Source organism: Etheostoma cragini, chromosome 14 (genome assembly GCF_013103735.1).
Source record: "Etheostoma cragini isolate CJK2018 chromosome 14, CSU_Ecrag_1.0, whole genome shotgun sequence".
Lineage (NCBI taxonomy): Eukaryota > Metazoa > Chordata > Actinopteri > Perciformes > Percidae > Etheostoma > Etheostoma cragini.
Genome location: NC_048420.1, coordinates 22667675 through 22689450, shown reverse-complemented (window position 1 = coordinate 22689450; position 21776 = coordinate 22667675). Strand labels below are relative to the sequence as shown.

The window sequence follows — 21776 nt, the reverse complement described above, 5'->3', positions numbered from 1 at the left end:
GTGTATCTGTGCATGCCTGCATGTGTGTGTGTGTGTGTGTGTGTGTGTGTGTGTCCAGGCTGCCTGTGGCAGACTCACAGCGTTGATCCCTGACAGCTGCTGGGAGAGCTGCAGCATGACGGCGATGAGGAGGGGCTGACGGTACGCCGCAACGCGGAAAAGCTCGGGGATGGTCACCTTCTTCTCCATGGCCATCTTGGCGCTCTCCTCCTTCATCTCCTGCATGTCCTTACTCACATCCTCACTGCCACGCAGACGCACCAGCACTGTCAACACAACAGATGCACAATGGGTCTGTGTCTCTGACAGACGTGGCGTGCCTTCACTGCACAAGAGTAAAGGCTCTGTTGTCCAAACAGGTCGGTGATGCTGAGTCAGTCCACTAACACACCGCTGTAAATAAACAAGCAGCGATAGTAAACAGTATAAGACAAAAACCATTTATGAGGATTGGATTATAACTATTAATCTTGGAAATAGTTTGAAAACATATTAAAACAAGATGATTTTTTCATTGTAACTCTGGTAGCCATCTCCATGACTCCATTCACCGATGAAGGCCATGAATTTAGTTAAAAGCTCTGGAAAAAGCGGGTAGAAGCTTAACCTCATGTTAAGACTATGTTGTGGTTCTTGTATGGCCATTTTGGCTTTAACACAGCAACAAGACAGTAGGGCTTTCCACCCATTTTGAATGTCTGCACTCCATTGAATGGCTGTTTTCAGGGTCATTGGCAGTCCCAAATGGAATCTGCAGATCCAAATATTACATTTTAAATATTTAGCTGTAGCCTTAAAGCCATTATATGGGAACATCTTTGTGGCCTAGTGGTTTAAAACACTGACCGTGTAACTGCAATTTTCCTGTTTTGAGTTCAGGTGGGAATATATCACTCTATCTCCTCATTTCTTCCTCTCAGCTCTGCACTGAATAAGATCCAATAAAAGGTATTAAAAAAAAAAAGACAATGTGGTAGACAGACCCCCTCCAACTGAAGGCCCACAGACTATACCAGTTTTCAGCAAGATTGTCTAATTTTCTCATTTTTTAAAGACGCTATAATTATAAAGAAAACATAAAAATCCTCCACACACTATCATTTAAAACGTCTGCAGGGACACAAACAGCTCAGAGTGACCTGCTGGCTACTTTCTTTATGTTCAGCTGTAAAACACAAGAGGCAGAACCGATTCTTCATCTGTAACAGGAAGAGCTTTTTGCTGTGAACACCACACAGTCCCAGAAACTAGGATGTAACTCTTAACTGTGGAGGGGTGTGAAGGAGAAGTAGGTCAGTGCCTCGGAGTCGACCCCGACAGATGCCAGAACCTTCTGCCTGTTCCAGGACTCTTCTCTCCAGGCTAGAGCATCACACCCTGAGTCACCTCATCTCACTACAGGCTACCTGTAACTACTGGTATCTCCCAGTCTCTCTATTTTCTTTCTTTTTCCTTGAGCTTTCTCACTTTCAATGGCTCTTTTCCCCTCTCCTACACTTTCTTCTGCTCAATTTCTCTCCCTTCATTACTCCTTTCCTTCCTTCCCTCCTACCATCCTTCTCCTCTGACTCACATGTCGTTCCTTCACGTTAAAGTGTCTATATAACTGGGAGCAGTTGTGGTAGTATTGGTACTCAGTTTAGGTGGTCGGGACTCCCCCACTAATAGCAGTAACAGTATTATTGTGTCAGTAAAAGCAGCAGGCTTGGCAGCAAAAATGTCAGTGATATAACAATAAACGTATTGCCAATAGAATCAGAAGAACTTTTTTTAAAGTTTTTTTGGGGGTTTTTATGTCCTTGACAGACAGGACAGCTTGAAGACAGGGAAGGGAGATAGGGTTACACACTGATATTTTGAGTAGAAGCAGCGATATTAGTGCGTACCTTTGCGTGCCTGCTCCTCCTTTTTCAGGTTGATGAGCAGGAAGCGAGGGCTCTCGGGACAGAAGGGAAGCAGGATGCACTGAAGCACAGCAGGGGCCACGGTGAGAGCCAGCAGCAGGGGCCACATCTTGGCTGAGCCCAGCAGAGCCTCCAGACCAAAGATCTAAACACCCAGACCACAACACGACAGCTTGGTCAGAGTCACTGCAATGCTAAATAAAAACCCCAATGGACAATTCAATAGCAATATTAGTGCTGCATCTAACAATTATCAGCATTTTTCATTGACTGTCTATTATTGTCTCAATTAACTGATGACATGTTATGTTCTTTAGTTTATAAAATGTCAGAAAATTGTCAAAATTGACGATTAGTGTTTCCCAAAACCCAAGATGACATCCTGAAATGTCTTGTTTTGTCCACAACCCAAAGGAAAAACTATACAAATATTGACATTTAAGAAGCTTGATTCGGAGATTTTGACATTTGTCATAAAAAAGGACTCAAATCAATTTATTGAGTCCAAATGTAGTTGGCGATTCATTTAATTGACCTGGACCCTATTTCCCCATGTTTATGTGTCGAAGTGGCTGAACAACCCTTTCTTTTGAAAGAGTGAGATCCGTTTTGTTAAACATGAAACAACACTATCTCAAAACCCACCAGACTCCATTTGAATAAACCGTAATTTTATCAACACACCTATATTGTTAAAGACACATCATTCAAAGTCAACAGGAACAAAGTCTTAAAAAAAAAAAAAAATCTAAAGCCGTCTTGTTTTGTCTTCGTAACGTTCCCCACAATCACCACTCTGGTTTGGTGGAAATAAACCCATAATTCACCCATTTACAAGTGAAAATATTGTTGGTGGCCGTTACATTTCAGCCTGTATAGCGCCTGACGACTGCGGTGGTCTTGGTCTATAGTGGACTCAAAACATGTTGTTCCCATCGGTCACTCATACATGGGAAAATAGGGTCCAGCTTGAAAAATACAGACGTTTCCCTTTAACTTCCCTGAGAAACTCAAATGGCTGACCTTAAGATTTCTAACAGCTGTTAGGTTATATAAATTTGAGGTTTGTTGTGAAGCCTCCTGCTGACCTGAGCGATCAGGATGCCCACCACCACACCGAGCTGGTGGAGAGTGCCGAAGGCGCCTCGGAGGGGGGTGGGTGACACCTCGCCCACATACATGGGGGTCAGGCCGGTAAAGAGGCCGCAGAACAGGCCGATGACCAGGCGCCCGGCGATCACCATCTCATAGGAGGAGCAGATGGTGGAGAAGCCCATGAGGAGGCCGCCAATCACAGCCAGAGAGTTCACCAGGAACATGGAGCGGCGCCTGAGGGGGGGAGGGGAGATAACTACTTTCTAAACCAGGTTACGGAGTTATTTTCAGTAAACTAAATCCAAAACCTTCAAGGAAAACTAAGTTGAAATACTGGCAGGTAAAATAAACATGACCGTGAAGCAATTCACTTTTAGTTCATTTTGCTTTAATATATCATTACTAAAGAAAAGCATACATTTCCGCCAACTCTAGACATTGAACCACAGAAACTGAAAACGGAGCTGACATGAGATGGCCTTGTGCCGTTTGCTTAAGTACATTTTCCGGTTGAAACTTACATTTTATACAAGTATATACAATATATATACAAGTGAAATTTCCAGTGCAGGGCTTTTACTTGTAAAAAGAGTGTTGTTACAGTGTAGTATTATACTATTACTTAAGTAAAGGATCTGAATACTTCTTGGCGGTGGAGAGGTTTGTTGTTTAGGAAGATTGACCATAAGTGTCAGGCCTGATCGAACTGCCTGAGCGAATGTAAAGGTCAGTTGTTTTCCTCACTAATTAGATTATTGATAGATAGGTGTTACAGGGCAAACATGTGTGTGTTCATGTGTTTCTGTGTCAGTGCTTGACCTTGTGTGACAGGATACAAGATATCAGGAAATCTCATTTTCTCTGTCAAATGTAGTTTTGTATTTTGTGCGCTGTATGTTAGGTTTTATTAGCTTTGTCTATTATAGGGATAATTTGACATTTTGGGGATCTTTTAGAGAATAAGATTAGACCACCAATACAAATCTCCAGTCTGTGTGTGAAGTATGGACCAAGATTAGGAGGCAATTAGCTTAGCTTAGCATAAAGAATGGAAGCAGAGGGAAACAGCTAGCCCGACTCGCCAAGGTTAAAAAAAAAAAAAAAAACTGAAAAAAAATGTTACGCCCAGTATGAACCCCAAAATATCTTAAACTGTATGTGAAAAAATACATTTATGACAGTGGTTAAGACAACAGAAAGAAAACAGGATTGCAGATTGATAATCAGGGTAAAACTAGAGGAATGGAGGAACTCTGGGGAACATTAGAGCCAAGGAGTGGTCTCAAGACAGACACGCTTCACAAGCTCCATTAGGAGCAATGGTTTGTGACAGTCCAGCTGAATCACACAGGAAATACACTACAGGAAAAACAAAACTCCACCCAAAGCAAAAAAATACATTGACTTTAAAGATGTCTAAAAAAACAGCTGATAATTAAGACTCAACATACACACCTCTACTTGTGCATTATACAGACACAGTGAGGTTTAGTTTCTCATTACACCAGTTTACACTCCAACTGGTTATAGGGTGCGTTGGATATTTCGAGGTCAAAGTCAAAAAGACGTCCCATGATCTCAGATTTCCGAAACTGCAAATCGGACAACCACCGAGTACCGCAAGCTTAAAATCCAACATGGCCGCCCCGTGCATCAACAGTAGTGAAAGCTGTAGTAACATACAGTTATAAGCTCTTGTTAGTGAGACACTGTCTTATTTGTGTCTCACTAAATCAATCGTACACACAGTCCTGTCCATCTTCTATCCGTGGACATGTTGTCATACACAAAAAACAGCATATTACGTTGTTATAAACTGGCATTTGCTATGGCTAACCTGCCAAGAGCTAATGAAAACAATGAATATCCAACGTTTAATTCCTACCTGCCGAAGCGGTTGGCCATGACGCCCACGCTGAAGGAGCCCACCATGCCGCCGACACTGAAGATGGCGACGGCGATGCTCCAGACGATGGTGCACACCCCCGGGCTGATGGGCTTGCCATACCGCTCAACCCAGGTATCGTTGAAGAAAGACCGCAGTTTCTGATGGCAGGGAAGAGACACATAATTGGACATCACCAACAATACATCCTGCCTGTATTTAAAGTTAGAAATACACTGATATAATGGGAATAGTTTCAGTAATGGTCAGCTAAAGGCATTTTCTGGGAAGATTGAGACAAGTAGAGAGCTAAAGCCAGAGGTTGATTAGCGTAGCTTAGCATACAGACTGAAAGTAGGGGGAAACAGCTAGCTTGGTCAAGTCAAGAGATTAAAAATGGGTAGTCTCGCTTTGCCAGGCCTTCCTCCACAACAGTGCAAAGGAGGGTCTGGCTGGTCCACACAGCATTCTGGGATGGGAGAAAATGTGCTCTGGTTTACTGGTATTTCTTTAAACAAATCACAGTTGTCATGGGCGGTGCTAAGAACCGGACGGAGCCGCCGTGCCTCGGTAAGGAACTTGTTTTTAATGGAAAAGAGGGACAGCCGAGAGAATTTCCAGAGGCAACGGAGCAATCCCGGAAGTGTAATGTCGTGGATGATTAAGGAACTCGTTTTTGATGTGGTGGATATAGACGATGGAGTCTCAGATCTTGGTAACGAACCCACTGGGATGTTACCAGCTGATCACCAACCTGCTCGGGCGCGTTGATGACTCCCGTGTTGTAACCAAACTGCAACGAGCCGATGACGGCGGTGCCGAGAGAGAACAGGAGATAACCTGTCACCTGCTTTTGCTGCAGTGAGAAAGAACGGCGAGAAAAAGAGGAGAAAATACCACAAAGAAGAGGAAAAGAAGGATGTGGAAATAAATGGAAGGGTGAAGGAAGGAAACAACAAGAGACCGAGAGAGAGAGAGAGAGAGAGAAAAAATTAACATGAAATCTGAGCTCATAATGAGATTTCCAGTAATTACAGCGGCTATAGTGATGCAATAAAACTGCGATGTTGATGGCAGACAGGTCAGTGACGCATACGTGTAATTATACCAATGTCAGCTATCAGTGAACAGTAAAATCAAGTTTAGAGTACACATAACTACACCACACATGCAGCCACACAAACTCACTCATCATAATTGTCCTGAAATCAATACAACAACATATAATTCATGTAAACATCAGAGTATGTAGAAAAAAACATATTTAAAACCTGAAATGTACATTATAATGTACTATATTTGTATGAACTCTCGGAGGCCCTACAAATTAAGTTATATCAACTATTTCTGTGATAATTTTTTTGTTTTGTTTTTCTTTCTTAAACACAATCAGATAAATGCAGACGAAATTCAATACTGAAGCCATCCAACTGTACCGCGTCTGAGCCAGATGGCTCCCATGATGCCATCATTTCATCTCGGTAATGAAATCAGAGGCAGCATTAAAGGAGCCGTCACTGGCGCCATGACGACCAAATGTTATAAAGCCTCCACTCATGAAGGAAATAACAATAAGTCTGTGACATTTAAAAAAAATAACAAATCTCCTTATTCATCTCTGATGATGTCTTCTAGTTGAAACGCGTTTGTTTTTCGCCTTCACTGAATGAGAAGATCTCTTTGGTTTGTTTTTGTCCCCAGAAACACCGTAACTACGATTTGGGAGTTGGCTATTTTCACTATTTATCAGTTTCTTATTTCTCTATTCATTTGTTAACAGCTACGACAATGACGCTGGTATTGTTTTCACCTGAGTCTGTGCGTGTGTCTGAGTCTGTGCGTGTGTGTGTGTGTCTGTGAATGTGCGTTTGTGTGTGTATGTGTGTGTCATCATAGCAAAATATGGTGCTGGACACACCTACTTTATTGGGAACTACCACAGAGTCAGTTTAAATTATTTTGCTATCGCGTTATATGTCTGTCTGTCTGTCTGTCTGTCTGTCTGTCTGTGTGTTTGTATGTTTGTGTCTGTGTGTTTGTCTGTTTGTGTCTGTCTGTTTGTATGTTTGTGTCTATCTGTCTGTGTGTTTGTCTGTTTTTGTACGTCTTGTCTGTCTGTCTGTTTGTATGTTTGTGTCTGTCTGTCTGTGCGTGTGTGTGTTAGTGTGTGTCTGTCTGTGTGTTTCTGTATGTCTATCTGTCTGTCTGTCTGTCTGTCTGTTTGTATGTTTGTTTCTGTATGTCTGTGTGTTTGTGTCTGTCTGTCTGTGCGTGTGTGTGTTAGTGTGTGTATGTCTGTGTGTGTGTGTTTGTTAATGTGTCATCTGTCTGTCTGTTTTGTCACCGCAACAGCAGTCATCAAACCTCACAGGTGTGTAGTTGAGATAAAAAATAAAGGCAGAGTTTGACAGATGGGTGTGGTCTCATCCTGTTCAAGGTCATGAGGAGCTGTCTTTCCCAGCATGCAACGGGCGGGATGCGGGGTACACTCAGGGGGCATCAAAACGTTTTCAGAACAAGTGTTGCTACTATCCAGCAATGAGAGGTAAATAAACCTCGAAGATTATTTAACATTTTCACGACTGATCCCACATGTTAACTTCCTGGCCGGTCATGCCGGGTCCCAGAAGCAGAAATAAGGCCACTGTGTCTTTGTTTCTGACGACGTCTCCAACTCAGCAGTCAGTAATAAAGAGACTCGCTGCTGACGCGGCAGAATGTGCGGCTGTTATATGAGACGGTGTGGACCTGGAGGGGACTCAGGTGATCCGCCGCCCTTGGTCCAAAAACATCCGAGCGAGGTCAGGTAATATAAGCATAGACTGCACTTCTCAGGGTTCGTTGTAGTCAGATGGGCGTTGGCCACACAGGACCAATCAGACGAAGGGAGAGAGAAATATGTATGCAAAATGATCTGAAGGGCAAAGTGGAATTATTCAAAAGAGCAATTTGAAACAGCTGAGAAGCTTAGATTGATTTATCTTACATTGTTCAGTCTATGAATGAAGTGAATGGCCCCAGTTCAGGCCCGGGATCAGCCGCTAAAAACACCTTTCGGAATAAGGAAATAAAACTATGTAAGCAAGAAGATAGAAGCAATATGGAAACACTTTATTCTCAGTGACTCTGGTTGTGAAATTGGCCCTTTTAATATCTCTACAAACGTCTCAGAAAGCTGCTGCTTAAGCCTTGAGTTGAACCAACGAGCCATGAGATGCATCACGCCGCCTTTTAAGTAAGTGACAATCCACGAGGAGGCGTCCTGATGTGTAACAGTAACAGATGAGGAGGAGGGAGAAACTGCATTTTTCACCACTGACAAGTTGGTTTATTCTGCAAAATGAAAGGCTGCAGGACAGATGCGCGGCTGGCCTTCTTTCCATTGGACTATTAAAGATATTAGTTTGCTGTGTCTGGTGTTTGCACTTTCTTGATGTTTGGCAGCCAACAAATGCACGTGCACAGCCGTCCATATTTACGACAGCGACATGTGTAAGTGTGTTTAATAGGGCCGGGCAACATGGGGAAAATCAGATATCACTATATTTTTGACCAAATACATCGATGTTGATATTGCGGTGATATTGTAGGTGTGACAATTATTGATTTGACCAAATATTTTCACAATTAGATTTTAGATAAATAATCATCAACAATGTGCATAAAATGACAAAGTGGATAAAGCCAAATAATAGAACAGCTAGAACAGTCTGGTGAGTTAAAAAAATAATATTACTATAGTGTAAAACTAGAAAAAGACCACACTTATGCCATATCCCGTTACTAGCCAAAATCCAAGACAATATCTAGTCTCACGTCTCGATAAATTGATATGATATTGATATATTGCCAAGCTTTAGTATTACACCCTGAAACTATAAAGGCACCGAATCGCAAAGAATACCAATTCTTGCATAATGTTGCATTGAAATAGTTGTAGCTTAGCAGAAGTATTCAGACCGACTTGTAGTTTCTACATCAACAACTTCTTATTATTAACCAGTCTGTTCACAAAACCTCAAAGATTCTTTTGTCAAACAACCGTCCTCCCAGTCCTTTCCCTGGCTGCAGCCAACAACATCCACCGTCTTCTTCTTTAAACCTTGTTTTCAACTTAGGGTGCCCATTAACAACCAGCCAAGGGACTGCCGATGAAAACTAGCTTTTAAGCTAAGTGGGATGCATTTGCAATTGTTTTCCCCCTAGAGAATCTTGATTAGACTAATGCACACTGTCCTCTTAAAAAAGAAAGAATAAGAACAACAATTTACTTGCATTCCCTGAGTGAATGATGCTCTAACTCAGTGAAATAAAGTTTAAATTAATCCCTCTCTTTGGCCAAACAGGTTTCACTGTGGTGCTGCCTCCGTTTCTTTGCATCCATTCCCTGAGGATATAGGTGATATTTATGAGCAATCAATAAAATCAATAAAAGAAAGCCATTACATGTATCAGGGTGTGTTTGCAGACGGACTGTTTTCTCTGCTCTTGTTGAGTTTCTCAGTGTCTAAAATGAAGAGCAAATAGAGACTTTGGTATTTAAAGGTGCTCTAAGCGATGTCCCGTGTTTTTAAGGCAGCAAGATTTTTTGTCACATACAGCAAACATGTCCACATTATCCGCTAGCTGCCTGTCCCCTGAACACAAAAAACGCAAAAGACGTGGTTTCTGCAGACAGCCCAGGGTCTACAAACACCAACAGCAAAAAAAACTGCCCCAACCTGCATCCCCAAACATAACAAACAGAGCTCCAGCGTTCCAGCCAATAACAATGGGGGACAATGGGGGGTTAGTGCGTGGAAGGGAGGGGGAGAGGACGGGATGAGAGAGGAGGGAGGGGCGAGCTAGCCTCCGTTTTGTTCGACAATACTTTGAACGTCAATAAGAAGTGACATCACCCAACATCGCTTAGAGTAGAAGTACACCTTTAGTAGTATTACATTTTCTCATAAATGACTGAATAACATTCAGTAAAAACTATCTATACACTAACTATAATGCCATTTAAAAAAGACTGAATATGCCATACTGGTACTGAAGTTATCTGAAAATACAGATTATGTAGATTCCAATTTTTAATCCCCAGTATGGGTCCAAAGATGCTATGATTTCTATAATTTAACATAATGGCATCTTTCAATATTTGTCACAGTCATACTTCTCATGATGAGTAAAATAAGTGGATTACACCTTTAACTACCGGGCGGAATTAATTAAAGTCAATTTTAAAGAGTTAACTTTTTTCTTCTTCTTTTGGCATTTGGAAAGTAAAATGATTGTTGTAGATGTGGTAAACGTTGAGTTATTGTTTTTTAACATGTAGTAAATTTCTCATATTTGACTTCAACACTTCAACAACACTACACTGTGTGTCTGAAATCATCAACATCATTTAAAATCATTTTTTGTTAAGTCACAGTGACTCGGTAGTGATTATTGGTCGCGTCCCAACACCCAGCGTTTCATAAGACAGGTCATTACGCTCCGAACAGACTTCTGTGCTAGCAGCACATAAACATGCTGAACAGTTGCTGCGTTACCATGGTAACCAGTTTCATGATGAATGTGTGCAAAACAAATCCAACCTGTTACCTCATGTGTGACAAAAAAAAACAACCAAAAAGATATATTTTTTTCTTGCTGTCTGCACAAAACAAATTAAAACCGTAACAAACCTGTTTCAAGAACAGTTACCGTACAGAAGATTCAGATGACTCGCATTGATCTTATCAGCGTTCATTTGGCCTCATTTAAGGTCTCTCTCTCCCTAACTCCCTTCCTCCATCCAACCGGGAGCACCCATATCGCTCCCTCGCACCCTCCCTCCTTTCTACGTCTCCATGGCAATGGCATGGAGATGTCACTTCTATTGACACAGGCTGAAAGTATCCAACCACACACACAAACACACACCCACACACACACACACACACGCGCACAGACACACACGCACACACACGCACACGCACACGCACACACACGCACACACACACACACACGCACACACGCACACACACACGCACAGACACACAGACACACACACACACACACACACACACACACACACACACACACACACACACACACACACACACACACACAACCCCCCACCGCTGTTGGTGTGGATTTGGTTTGTGTTGGTTTTCTTGCCTGCACACACACACACACACACACACCCACACACACACACACACACACACACACACACGCGCACACACACACACACACACACGTGCTCTCTACCAGGTGAGCTACCCAGGCGCCCCACTAATTGCGGTTAATGGAGCTAACATAAACTTAGCATCAGTCTTTGCTCTTGATTGTTTTACAGACTGAACTGGACTTTTAAATCATCGCTAACATCACATTTCAGTCACATTTTGAGTAAAAAAGGCTAAAAGGTTTAATAATCTCATAAAACATTGTTCTACTTTGTACAACCAAAGATTTTACAAACAACACTAATTCTTCAGCCACCCTCCAGAGATGTTTGTCCTGATGTCTCCATCTGTAACCTCATCTACTTTTTCTTTATATATAATCCTAATTTTCTTCTGCTAATCATACTGAAATCAAGATATCTTTTGCAAGAGAGACCTGTGTCTCTGAAACAAACATAACCACTCAAATAAAGGCACCTGTACATGAGACAACCTGAGGCATCACTAACCAGATTTATCATATCTCTCATCTATTCTACTTCTGATTTGATTTTCTACAGTTCTTTTTTAGCAAACCCCAGAGGAAGGGTGTGGACATGTTGCATTCGTCTGGTGGCTAACATACGTGCAAAACACAAGTGTGTGTTTTCAGTAGTGAAGAGGCGTCTTGTAGCTGCATTGCATTCTGGTCTATTTTCTGCTACAGCAATTTTAGAAACAACAGCCTAAGTCCTTCCGCATAATGCGTTTAACTCGAATTGCAATCTATGTTTTGGAGAAGAAATGCTAGTTTTGAGCCAATATTTTCTTCCAACTTCCAACATGACTTCACTAACTTCGATTGCCATTTTAAAACAAACATAATCTTAAATCTAAGTCTCCATCACAAAGGACCCGTTTTCAAAAAATAGACAATAAAAAATGAAATGAATCTCTTCCGTCTCTTGTTGTGAGGACATTTGTTTCCTCCTCAAAAACACAACACAAAAGACACACACACTTCTGTTTCTCAGTTAGTCGATCGATAATACTGAACACAAACCTACGCACAATATCAAAAAAGCAAGCATGCATACTTTAAGCCCCCCCACCCTCATCACAAAACATAAAGGCCACAGCCCATGCACGATGTGTCCCCCATGGACACTATACACACATCTGCAGTGTCCCTGGATGACTCATGACTTAGTTATGACGGCACATTCAGGCTCCTACCACACAGCTCTGCTTAGACACTCACTTTATATATAGAAACACTCCCTACACATGCATCACTACTCCACTGGTCTCTGAGTTGGAAAGACATCATTTTAATCCTTGTTCTACTGTGCATATCATCATCTTGGACAATCACGACTGGGGAAACACTGAATTATGTAACTAGAAATACAACAAATCTGAGAATTTACAGTACTTTAATTACTAATAAGGTTTAACAAATGAAATTGGATTTGGGAAAAGCTGACATTTCCAAAATGCTGTATCAATAACTTTTGAAAATGAGAGATTTAGCCTATGCAATTTTGACTAATGGCTTACAAGCAATGCTTTTTTCTGAATGATCTCGAGACTGTGTGTGATGTCCCTAGAGCAGAACTCAGATTAACAAAAATAGTTATTTTGAGAGGTGCAGGGATAAAAAAGAGGGCTAAAACCGGAGCTAAGAAGAAAGAAACACTTGCCTGGCCTTCCATCTTCTGATGTCTAGCTGGATGAAATTTCTTTTTCTCCAAGTGAAGGATGCAGAGAGGAGGAGATCTTCAGGTGGGGGGGGGGAAAGCTGTGCAGACCTCGCCCGCCGGCGCTGTGAGCTGCAGGGAAAGAAACACACCCCTTTAGGCGCTGTCCGTGGTACCAGGCTGGTCCGGCAGGGAGGACACGACCGCGTCCCCGTCCCGTCCCCTTCACTATGACCACCACACACATTCACTAATTCACACAGGAAGATACAGGCTACAGTACATGAGATAAAATGGAGATGAGTATTTGTCCGGTGACCTCTTTCTGTCTCTGTAACGTCGGTCAAGCTAGAGCTAGCAGTAGGTGGTGCACAAAAACCCGAATCCGTGCAAAAGCAGCCCAATTAGGACAGTGAAAGGTCTCCCACCTGTCGTGTGTACCGGCCCGGACAACGAGAACCCTCGAGGAGCTGTAGGAGTCGTTTATCTGCTGTTTAACAGCCGCTACCTCCCTCCTTTAAGCTTGGTATTCGTCTCGTATAGGAGCTCCGAGGTGAACCGCACGTAGGCGCACGCAGATGTTTTTATTATTTCTTTTCGTCTACTCCATCAACCTATGAAACACTGGCATGCTGGGATGCCGTGACGTAGCCACGCCCCCCCGCTTCTACGTGCAGATATCCGTGACTCTTGTGCATCGTCACCGCATCCCGCGAGGCGAGGCGAGGCGTCAATGTCCTATTATGGTTGCAGCCTCTTTATTTTTTTTCATTCGGTCACTTCAGCTTAGTGGACGCAAAGCGTGAGCGCATGCGCGGTAGGTTGGGTCCTGAGGGGATACTTATTGCGACCCTCCTCTGCTCCATCCCTCGTGCTCTAGTGTCCCACTCGCCTTCCCATGATGCCTCTCGCGGGCGACCTTGACAGTAGCTGCTGGGTGACTGATGCTGCGGATGCTGATGCAACGCGGTCCGTTACTGAGGCAACGTGTCAGAAGATGCTCCAGCTGTAGAAATGATTACTTTTGTAAACCTGTTTTTTTTCTGTATTTGCAGACACTGATAGTTTGAGGCAACTGTCCATACGAATGTGACATAAACCCAACTACAGTGGCTGGAATAAGTTTACACAGCCATGCTAAAGTTGATTAAAAAGAGGAATAAAATCCCATCTTTTGGAAATGCCTTAATTCAAAATGTTTTGGAAAATCCAACCTTTTAAGGACAAAAGCCATGGGAACTTTATCAGGATGCATAGTATCCTGATCCATTAAATAACTGGCATTTTAAAATAAAAATGTGCCTGCCTCGATGGGAATTCGACATAGGGGTGTGTGTATACTTATCCCTCTGTATTTTAAGGAAGAACATTTATTTATTTATTTACGACATTATTCATTGACAATGAAAATTGGGGTGTTAAAAAGGTTGGAGTTTCCTATTTTTTTTAATTAAGGCATTACTATTTTTTGTATTCCTCTTTTTAATCAACTTTAGCGTGGGTGTGTAAACGTATTCAAGCCACTGTATATCAAATGATGCGCACACTGCAGGTCTCCCAGTCTTATGATCTGCTCGTGACACAGAGATCAGGTTCTTATCCAAACAGCTGCTTTTCTTCTGCTTTTTACACCGGTTAGATGCTAAACTGCATTTAACTGTCTCAGTACATGCACAATAAAGCTGAATCTAATCTACATTGTTACAGAGATGGTGTCCTAGCTTTGGGTTAAGGTTTCAACCGTCTTAACCTGGAAAGCATCATTGATTATGTCACAACCTAGTGCGGGCTGTGGTGGTGGGGGGGGAGGGGGGGGGGGCGGGCAAGCCTGATCCAGAATATCTCAATGAGGGAGAGAGAATCCATGTTTCCAGCAAAAGACTAACATGTTAACTAAATATAAATTATTAAAAGTTTAAAGGTGCTTGATTGTCACATACTGTACATATATACATATATATGTATATATATATATACAGTATACACATGTAGCAAAATTCATTCTCTGCATCTGAGCCTTATCTCCAGGGAGCAATGGGCAGCCAACTACAGCGCATGTTTTAATACTACATGTTTTTCCAATGGTGATGGTGATGATGATGGGAAACCAGAGCACCCGGAGGACACCCTTGGGGAGAACCCACTCCCCCCAGGAAGACCTACACCCTTCCTGCTGTGAGGCCTCAGTGCTAACCATTGGGCCGTCGTGCTCGCTTGCACCAAATGTGTCTAAAATGGGACATTTCCTTCATACAGCACCGGTCGAGAGCTTGGACACACTCAAGCGAATGAAACAGCGAGTCCAATCCTTTGACTGGCACTGTACAAGTTCTGTTTCACCACGTTGTACTTCTGTACTTCTGTAAAAATCGTCTATATTAAATCTGTTCTCAAACTACAGGGAAAAAGGGTCTTGTGTGTACGGCACATTTTGACATCTGATGAAACCTCAGAAATCTGATGTGATTTTTTTTTAAAGCTACATAATTGAAATTGACTTGATAAACATCTTTTATTTCTCCTTTATGCCCATGTTTGCCATCTTCCATCTCTCATTTCTGGGGTCTAAAAAGCAAAATCTGTCCAAGATTTTTCACTTTCTTTTTACCCTTCGACAAATTTACAATACACATTAAGATTAAATAAACATTAAAACAAATAAATCAAAAATTATTTCTTCTTACCTGTGCGCCTCGCTGATTCCTCTCCTGCTTTACCATTTCAGAAATGCCATGACTCGATTCAACCCTATCCCATACATCTTCTTTAGGGTGTTTTATATTGTGGCAGACTGCCAGTGTTATATAAAATACATGAATATTTAATATCTTTAAAGACCTATTACGTGTTACACTGCTGTCATGTGTCAAAAGAAAAGCTTCCGGAGATCCATCTCTCGTTGGTAATAGATTCTATGCACATATTCTAGGCTTGTTTTCAGTCATGTTTACGGCTGATTTAAACGGTCTCCGCACCACTTTGAATAGGGAATTCATATCAAATACAAAACATCACAACTACAGCAAGGTTCACAGTAACATTGTAGAATTTATTTAGTTGATTCTGTACAGAAAGAGCAGATGTTTCACATTAGGATACCGAGATTCAGAGAGAGGAATGTGGCCGTTCAGATCTTCCCGGGAAAAGATCCCGCCTCCAACTGCTCGTCCCATTTCTGAACCTGCAGCAGGGACAGTCAGAAAGAAAGAGACACTCAACAAAAGGACAAAAATATCGTGCTTAAGGTAAAAATTGTGCATTTTTGATAATATCTTAATGCCCAAAACATTTCTACTTTCTAATATGCAGCTTATAGAATGTAAAAAGAGACATCTGTGTAGTTATGGGTGATGATTACAGCAGTTGTTAAAGCTATAGTGTGTAGTTTTGGTTGCCCCCATGAGGACTTCTAAGTAACGACAGCAGCACTGTTGTTAAAGCCACATGATACAAGCCTCCCGTGATCATGCACCACCCCCACCCCTCCTCCACGCAGTTACTTGTAGACACGGAGGACACTGAGGATTAAAAACAGACTCTTCACAAGAAATCATTATCTTCACTCGGGTTTCTGCGCGAAAGTTGCCAGACGGCACAATCTTCTGAGTTTCTGAGGAAACCATTTTTGTAAAATACAAAATACAGAGAGAGCTGATGGTCTTAGTTAGCTTGGTATCAACTCATTTGGACGTTTGTTACTATAAAAAAATGTACGCACTAAAGCTTTAAAATGATGAAAACAGTCTAAGTCGGGATTTGGTGTGACGTACCCAGCTCATGGGGCAGAGGCTCTTGTAGACCCTCTGGTACCAATCACAGGGAGCCGTGTCCTGGTCTTTGGCAGACAGAGCTTTGTTACATCTGTGGAAATCTGCAGAGAACACAGAGCAGAAGAAGAAATGTCAGAGCAGGAAGTAAACAGCCAGCAGGGATACCGGACAAGGCTGCTAACCAGAGGCTTAAAGTCTGAAGAATCAACGCTTTCTAGAACTTAAATACTATGAGTGTTTGATTCAATATTAAATATATTCAGTCAGTTGTACTAGCTACTTTTACTTTGAAAATCAGCAGGGGAGCATTACAGTGCCGATCCACTTTTGCGACCCGGCTGAAGCGTGGTGTCATGACGTAATACATCAGTGGTTCAATCATAATTACACACAGTCTACAATATCATCTCACCTTGTCATGGTCACTGCATTTCTGTGAGTGATTTATAATCTTATGTACAGTATGTGTGATATATGTGTGTATATGTGTTCTGGTTGTCTTGCTACTGGATGCCTAACATTTCCGTTGGGATGGATAAAGTATCTCTCTCTCTCTCTCTCTCCCCATCTATCCATCCATCTTGACTGACAGCTGATTGGACGAGCGCGTCACGTGGGTTTGGCTACTCTCGAATTTTTAAACAACAGTACTGGCGGCCCATTCGGAATCCGATCTCATATTTTACAAAAAGAGTTCAATAGAAACCCATTTCTGAAAACCTTTCAAGCGAGAAACAGGCCCTGCAGCTGCTGAATCTGTCTTCACTTCAGATCGACAAAATTGGACAAACGTTAAGAATGAAGCTTCCGACTATTCAGTTCAGCTGTGGAAATGAAGCTGAAACACAGCCAATACTAGATCTTCAAAACCAGAGCGGTGAGAAGAATCCTGCTCCTGATGAAACAGGGAAACTAACTGTACACACTCGGAGGAAGGCTGAGACACAAACTGAATGGTAGTAACCCCTCTTCAATCGGCTGCTGTCAACATTACACTGACCTTCGATAAAAGCAGGACATGTTTAAATGTTCTCAGTCTTGTTCTTTGTGTTTCCATTTAAAATAACGGAGAGTTGCACCAGGACTGGTACGCAGCTTTGATTTCGGTTCTGAAATCGGACATTTATACTGTGAAATGTGAAATGTGTTGGTGGGTGTTCAGCAGGGTTTATACCGGTTGTAAAGTCTCTTTGACACATTACTTTGACAGAAAGTAAGATTATTTTGAAGGGAAAGATACACACGGATATATCAAATGACAAGGTAGAAAAATGAATCAAATGAATTTTGGGACGTAGATAAAATACCGGGGTCCCTATGACGTTTCAGCACCTTATTATCTCTAACCCCAACCGGTCGTCAGACACCGCCTACCAAGAGCCTGGGTCTGGGTCTGGGTCTGGGTCTGTCCCAGGTTTCTTCCCAAATGGGAGTTTCCCTCACCACTGTGGCCCTGTTGCTTGCTCTGGAGGGAACTACTAGACCTCCTGGGTCCTTGTAAATTATAGAGTGTGGTCTAGACCCCCTCTATCTGTAAAGGGTCTCGAGATAACTCTTGTTATGAATTGATACTATAAATAAAATTGAATTGAAGTCCAGTGGGATGATATTTGTTCTCAGCGTTAGTACACGTAGGGCTGGGTCATATGGAGATAGTCAGAAGAGAAGTCAAATATCACGATATTTTTGACCAAATACCTCGATGTCAATACTGCAACGGTATTGTAGGGTTGACTATTGGTGCTTTCACTAAATATTTACATAATGAGATTTTTGATAAATAATCATCAGTAATGTGGATATAATGACTAAGTGGGTAAAGGTAAATATTAGAACAGTTACAACAGTCTGGTGAGTTCAGAATATAATAATAGATAATGCTTAAAATACTAAAGGGGGTGAATAACTAGACCAACAGTCTGTCAAACATGTAGAAATGAAACTTATCCTTGTTATGATCGTTGTTGTTACTAACGCATTACATTTAGATATTTATGCCGTAATGTAATGTCCAGTATTGCATATTTTTTCATATTCAGTTCACTGTCACGGAAGAGTAAAGAAACTAGAATATTTTCACATTTAAGGAGCTGGAATCAGAGAATTTCTAAATTGGCTAAAACCAATTATCCAAATAGTTGCAGATTAATTTAATAGTTGACAACTAATGGATTAATATTTGCACTTCTGACACAAGACAACATGCAGATACTGTCCATTCTACATGAGTAGCTCTAGAAACCTGAAGAAACACGACCTGGGGGATTGCATCAATCTTTAACAGAGCTAAGACGGGGAACCAAATTGGTTGTCGTGGTTACCCAGATAGTTCTGGAAACAGTTGCGGGTCTGGTTGGTGTTGGGGAAGCGGGCGTCGAATGGAGCCGTCCTGTAGTTCTTGATCTTCTCGTCGATCTGGTCCGACATCTTCAAGCTGCTGGACTTCTGCAGAGGACCAATCCAAATCCAGATTTAGTTATGGAGAACGTTTAAAAACAACAACAGCTGACCAAAGTGCGGTGCAATCAGAAAAACATAGAAAGAACACAATGAACGCAAAACAACAAAAGGACACGAGTTTAACAGCAAAATGATCGTAATATCAAAAGGAAACTATTAAAATGTGTGAAAAGCCTGAGGATAAAACCATGTTTTTAGACAGGATTTAACAACAGGCCGTGCAGGATCCAGACTGATATGTAGAGGGAACTGATCCCAGAGTCAGGGTCTACTAGTGCAAAGGCGCGGTCTCCCCTGCTCTAGGGTTGCCCAATATTGGCAAAATGTAACATTGCCAAATTGAGCATGAATACTGCAATGTCGATATTTATGCTGATATTCTTAAACATATATAAAAAACACAAAAGTTACGGGAAAACAATCAAAATACATTCATAGACTATCAAAACAGGTTTTCAACAGGCGTACAACACAAGGGTCCATTTAAACTGACAGTAGGACGTGACTAAATAAATAAAGATTGTTTTCGGGGATATTACTATGGATTCATCGTGCAGTATCTTGTGGTTTTTGAGGTGATAAAAAAACAGGTTGGTTGAAGTCCTGGCCTGTGAAATATGCGCGCTCTAAATTGATCACAACACTAATACTTTATCCCTTTAACACTGGACTCAACACTGACACTTATATATAATATATATAATAATTGATGGTCTTTTTTGTCTTTATTTGACAAATGTTCTTATTGTTATTGTTATTGTTATTACTGTTATTTTGTTGTCTTTATACTGTTTTTTTAATCTATGCTTGAATTTGCAATTTCCTCGCGGGAGTCATCCCAAAAGGGTTAATAAAGAGAAGTCTATGTGGGGCATGTGGTGTCAATAGGTCAGAGAGAGAGAGGTTGGAGCTAGCCCAGTAAGTGCTTTGTATGTAAACAATACTTTAATCTTTAATCTTAAAATCACTTCTGAAACGTACAGGAAGCCAGTGAAGGAAGGAAAATATGAGGGGGAAGAGATCTCACCTCGTCAAAAGATGAGGCGTTGACCAACAGCAGGGTTCAACATGTAAAAAGTACGTTTAAATTCTACCAGCCACTCAACAGATTTTCCCTGTCTCTTAGGCTGGTGAGTGAAGCTAATCTACCAGCCAATGGCCTATTTCACCAGCATTTGACAGGTGGATGGTGCTAATTTTGACCCCTGACTAACAGGGTGTGAGCCACTGAGATCATAATGATACAGTAGAAAGACAGTGGACCACATTTATTTGACATAACAAAAATAAGACAGTGAGTCTGCAGAACAAGAGAGGGCATGTCTCCCCCCCCCCCCCCCCCCCCCCCCGAAACACACTGTCAAGAGCTGAGGATAGCACTGAGCACCATTTGGTAACCTTCTTCATTTGCCAATTTTAAGCACGTCTTGGTTAGAACTGTGTCGGGTGCCGAATTTACCAGATGACTCCACTAACTAGTAAGCTACCTTTAATTATGCTCTAGGGGGTATGCATTTAGCACAAACTCAGGATATGTTAAAAACACTCGAAAAACAAATGGAGTTCCGCTGTAATGCGAAGCATGTTTGGCTAACCTTAGCCTTGAGTCTGTAGCTATTCAGTGACAGCAACTATGTAAGCTAACAATAATAACCGAGAATAATAACCTCAATGCTGGCTCAGAAACAACTAGTATTAAAATAACAACAAGCGTTAGCAATCATTTTAACTGACGTTAACCTTTAGCTAGAGGTAAATTAAGGCAAATTAACGTTAAGCCTGGTCTGGTGTCACTGAACGTTTGCTAATAATTTACTGTTACATTTAACTCGTTTGCCAGAGATAAACATACATGACTGAAGATAAATACTTCCAAAACAATAACTACCAACGTACTGACGAAGCAGAAAGTACCTTAATCTTAAGAAAAGACAGTTTACCTTCCACAGAGAAATTCCGCTATGATCGCTGTGTCCTTTGCGTCTGAAGGGCTGCTCACTCGCAGGGCATGCCGGGAAACATGGATGACGCGTGTTTGATTGATAAGAACACAGCAGCGCCCCCTAGTGGACACTTTGTGGAGGTACAATTGGAAACAGCAGCCAAGGATTGTTGTTTTTTTATTTTTTATTTTTTTAACTTTACAAACATGTTAAATGTTTATTGAACAATTTGGCATCAGTATAAAGTAATACAAAAAATATATATATATGCATATAACAAATACAATAAATAATAAATTTCCATTTCTAACAGCAGCCAAGGATGATCATAGACGGTTATAGAAATGATGAGGATCATAATCGTGATGGTGAATGTTGCCCAATGCAAATTATTTAAATTAGAAAAATCTTAATGCAGGGTCCACTAAAGACAATTGACTGTAAAAAGCTAAGAAGTGGACCTGGTGTTGACATTATTGTTATGTATGTTTTCATATTCCTGTATAATCAAGATAAATGTCACCTGTAATGTCTTACATCACCTCAACACTTATATTGCCTGTATATCATTATTTACATTTTTAAAAGACTTTTTTTTTTTACAAAAATGTAGTCTGGACTTTTATCTGGTTGTATTATTGTTTCTTTTTAAATGCTAAATTTTTATTTAGAGCTCCTTCCTTTCCTCTCCTTGTGTTTCCTCTCCTCTCTTCTTCCTTTCCTCTCCTCTCCCCTCCCCTCCTCTCCTCTCCTCTCCTCTCCTCTCCTCTCTTCTCTTCTCCTCTCCTCGTGTTTCCTCTCCTCCTCTCCTCGTGTTTCCTCTCCTCTCTTCTCCTCTCCCCTCCTCTCCTCTCCTCTCCTCGTGTTTCCTCTCCTCCT

At 41.5% G+C, this 21776-nt stretch overlaps 2 protein-coding genes across 2 annotated transcripts in view; both read right to left on the bottom strand.

The window, feature by feature from the left end:
* The window catches only part of LOC117956952 (solute carrier family 2, facilitated glucose transporter member 1-like), an 18688-nt gene extending 5160 nt beyond the window's left edge, over positions 1-13528 (bottom strand). Inside the window, exons 1-7 of the mRNA XM_034892351.1 lie at positions 13153-13528; positions 12728-12856; positions 5639-5740; positions 4885-5045; positions 2993-3233; positions 1887-2049; positions 47-266 (exon numbers count right to left, since the gene is read on the bottom strand). Coding sequence (XP_034748242.1) covers positions 47-266; positions 1887-2049; positions 2993-3233; positions 4885-5045; positions 5639-5740; positions 12728-12739 — 899 coding nt within the window. The 5' untranslated portion in view covers positions 12740-12856; positions 13153-13528. The remainder of the gene's footprint in view (positions 1-46; positions 267-1886; positions 2050-2992; positions 3234-4884; positions 5046-5638; positions 5741-12727; positions 12857-13152) is intronic.
* A 2220-nt stretch (positions 13529-15748) lies between these two features.
* On the bottom strand, positions 15749-20982 carry LOC117957155 (cytochrome c oxidase subunit 6B1-like). The gene is made up of 4 exons (XM_034892752.1): positions 20895-20982; positions 18816-18939; positions 16495-16595; positions 15749-15905 (listed from the first exon to the last, which is right to left on the bottom strand). Exons 2-4 carry the CDS (start codon positions 18919-18921, stop codon positions 15852-15854), a joined length of 261 nt encoding a protein of 86 aa, XP_034748643.1. The 5' UTR covers positions 18922-18939; positions 20895-20982; the 3' UTR covers positions 15749-15851.
* Between the last annotated feature and the right edge of the window lie 794 nt (positions 20983-21776).

Bases quoted from the DNA above. Each gene is read 5' to 3' on its own strand.
- LOC117957155 (XM_034892752.1), bottom strand. From the start codon at position 18,921: ATGTCGGACCAGATCGACGAGAAGATCAAGAACTACAGGACGGCTCCA. The intron at 16,596-18,815 runs GTAACCACGACA...TGTTCTCTGCAG, and splicing joins CTGTTTCCAGAACTATCTGG to ATTTCCACAGATGTAACAAA. The intron at 15,906-16,494 runs GTACGTCACACC...TCCCTGCTGCAG, and splicing joins GCCTCTGCCCCATGAGCTGG to GTTCAGAAATGGGACGAGCA.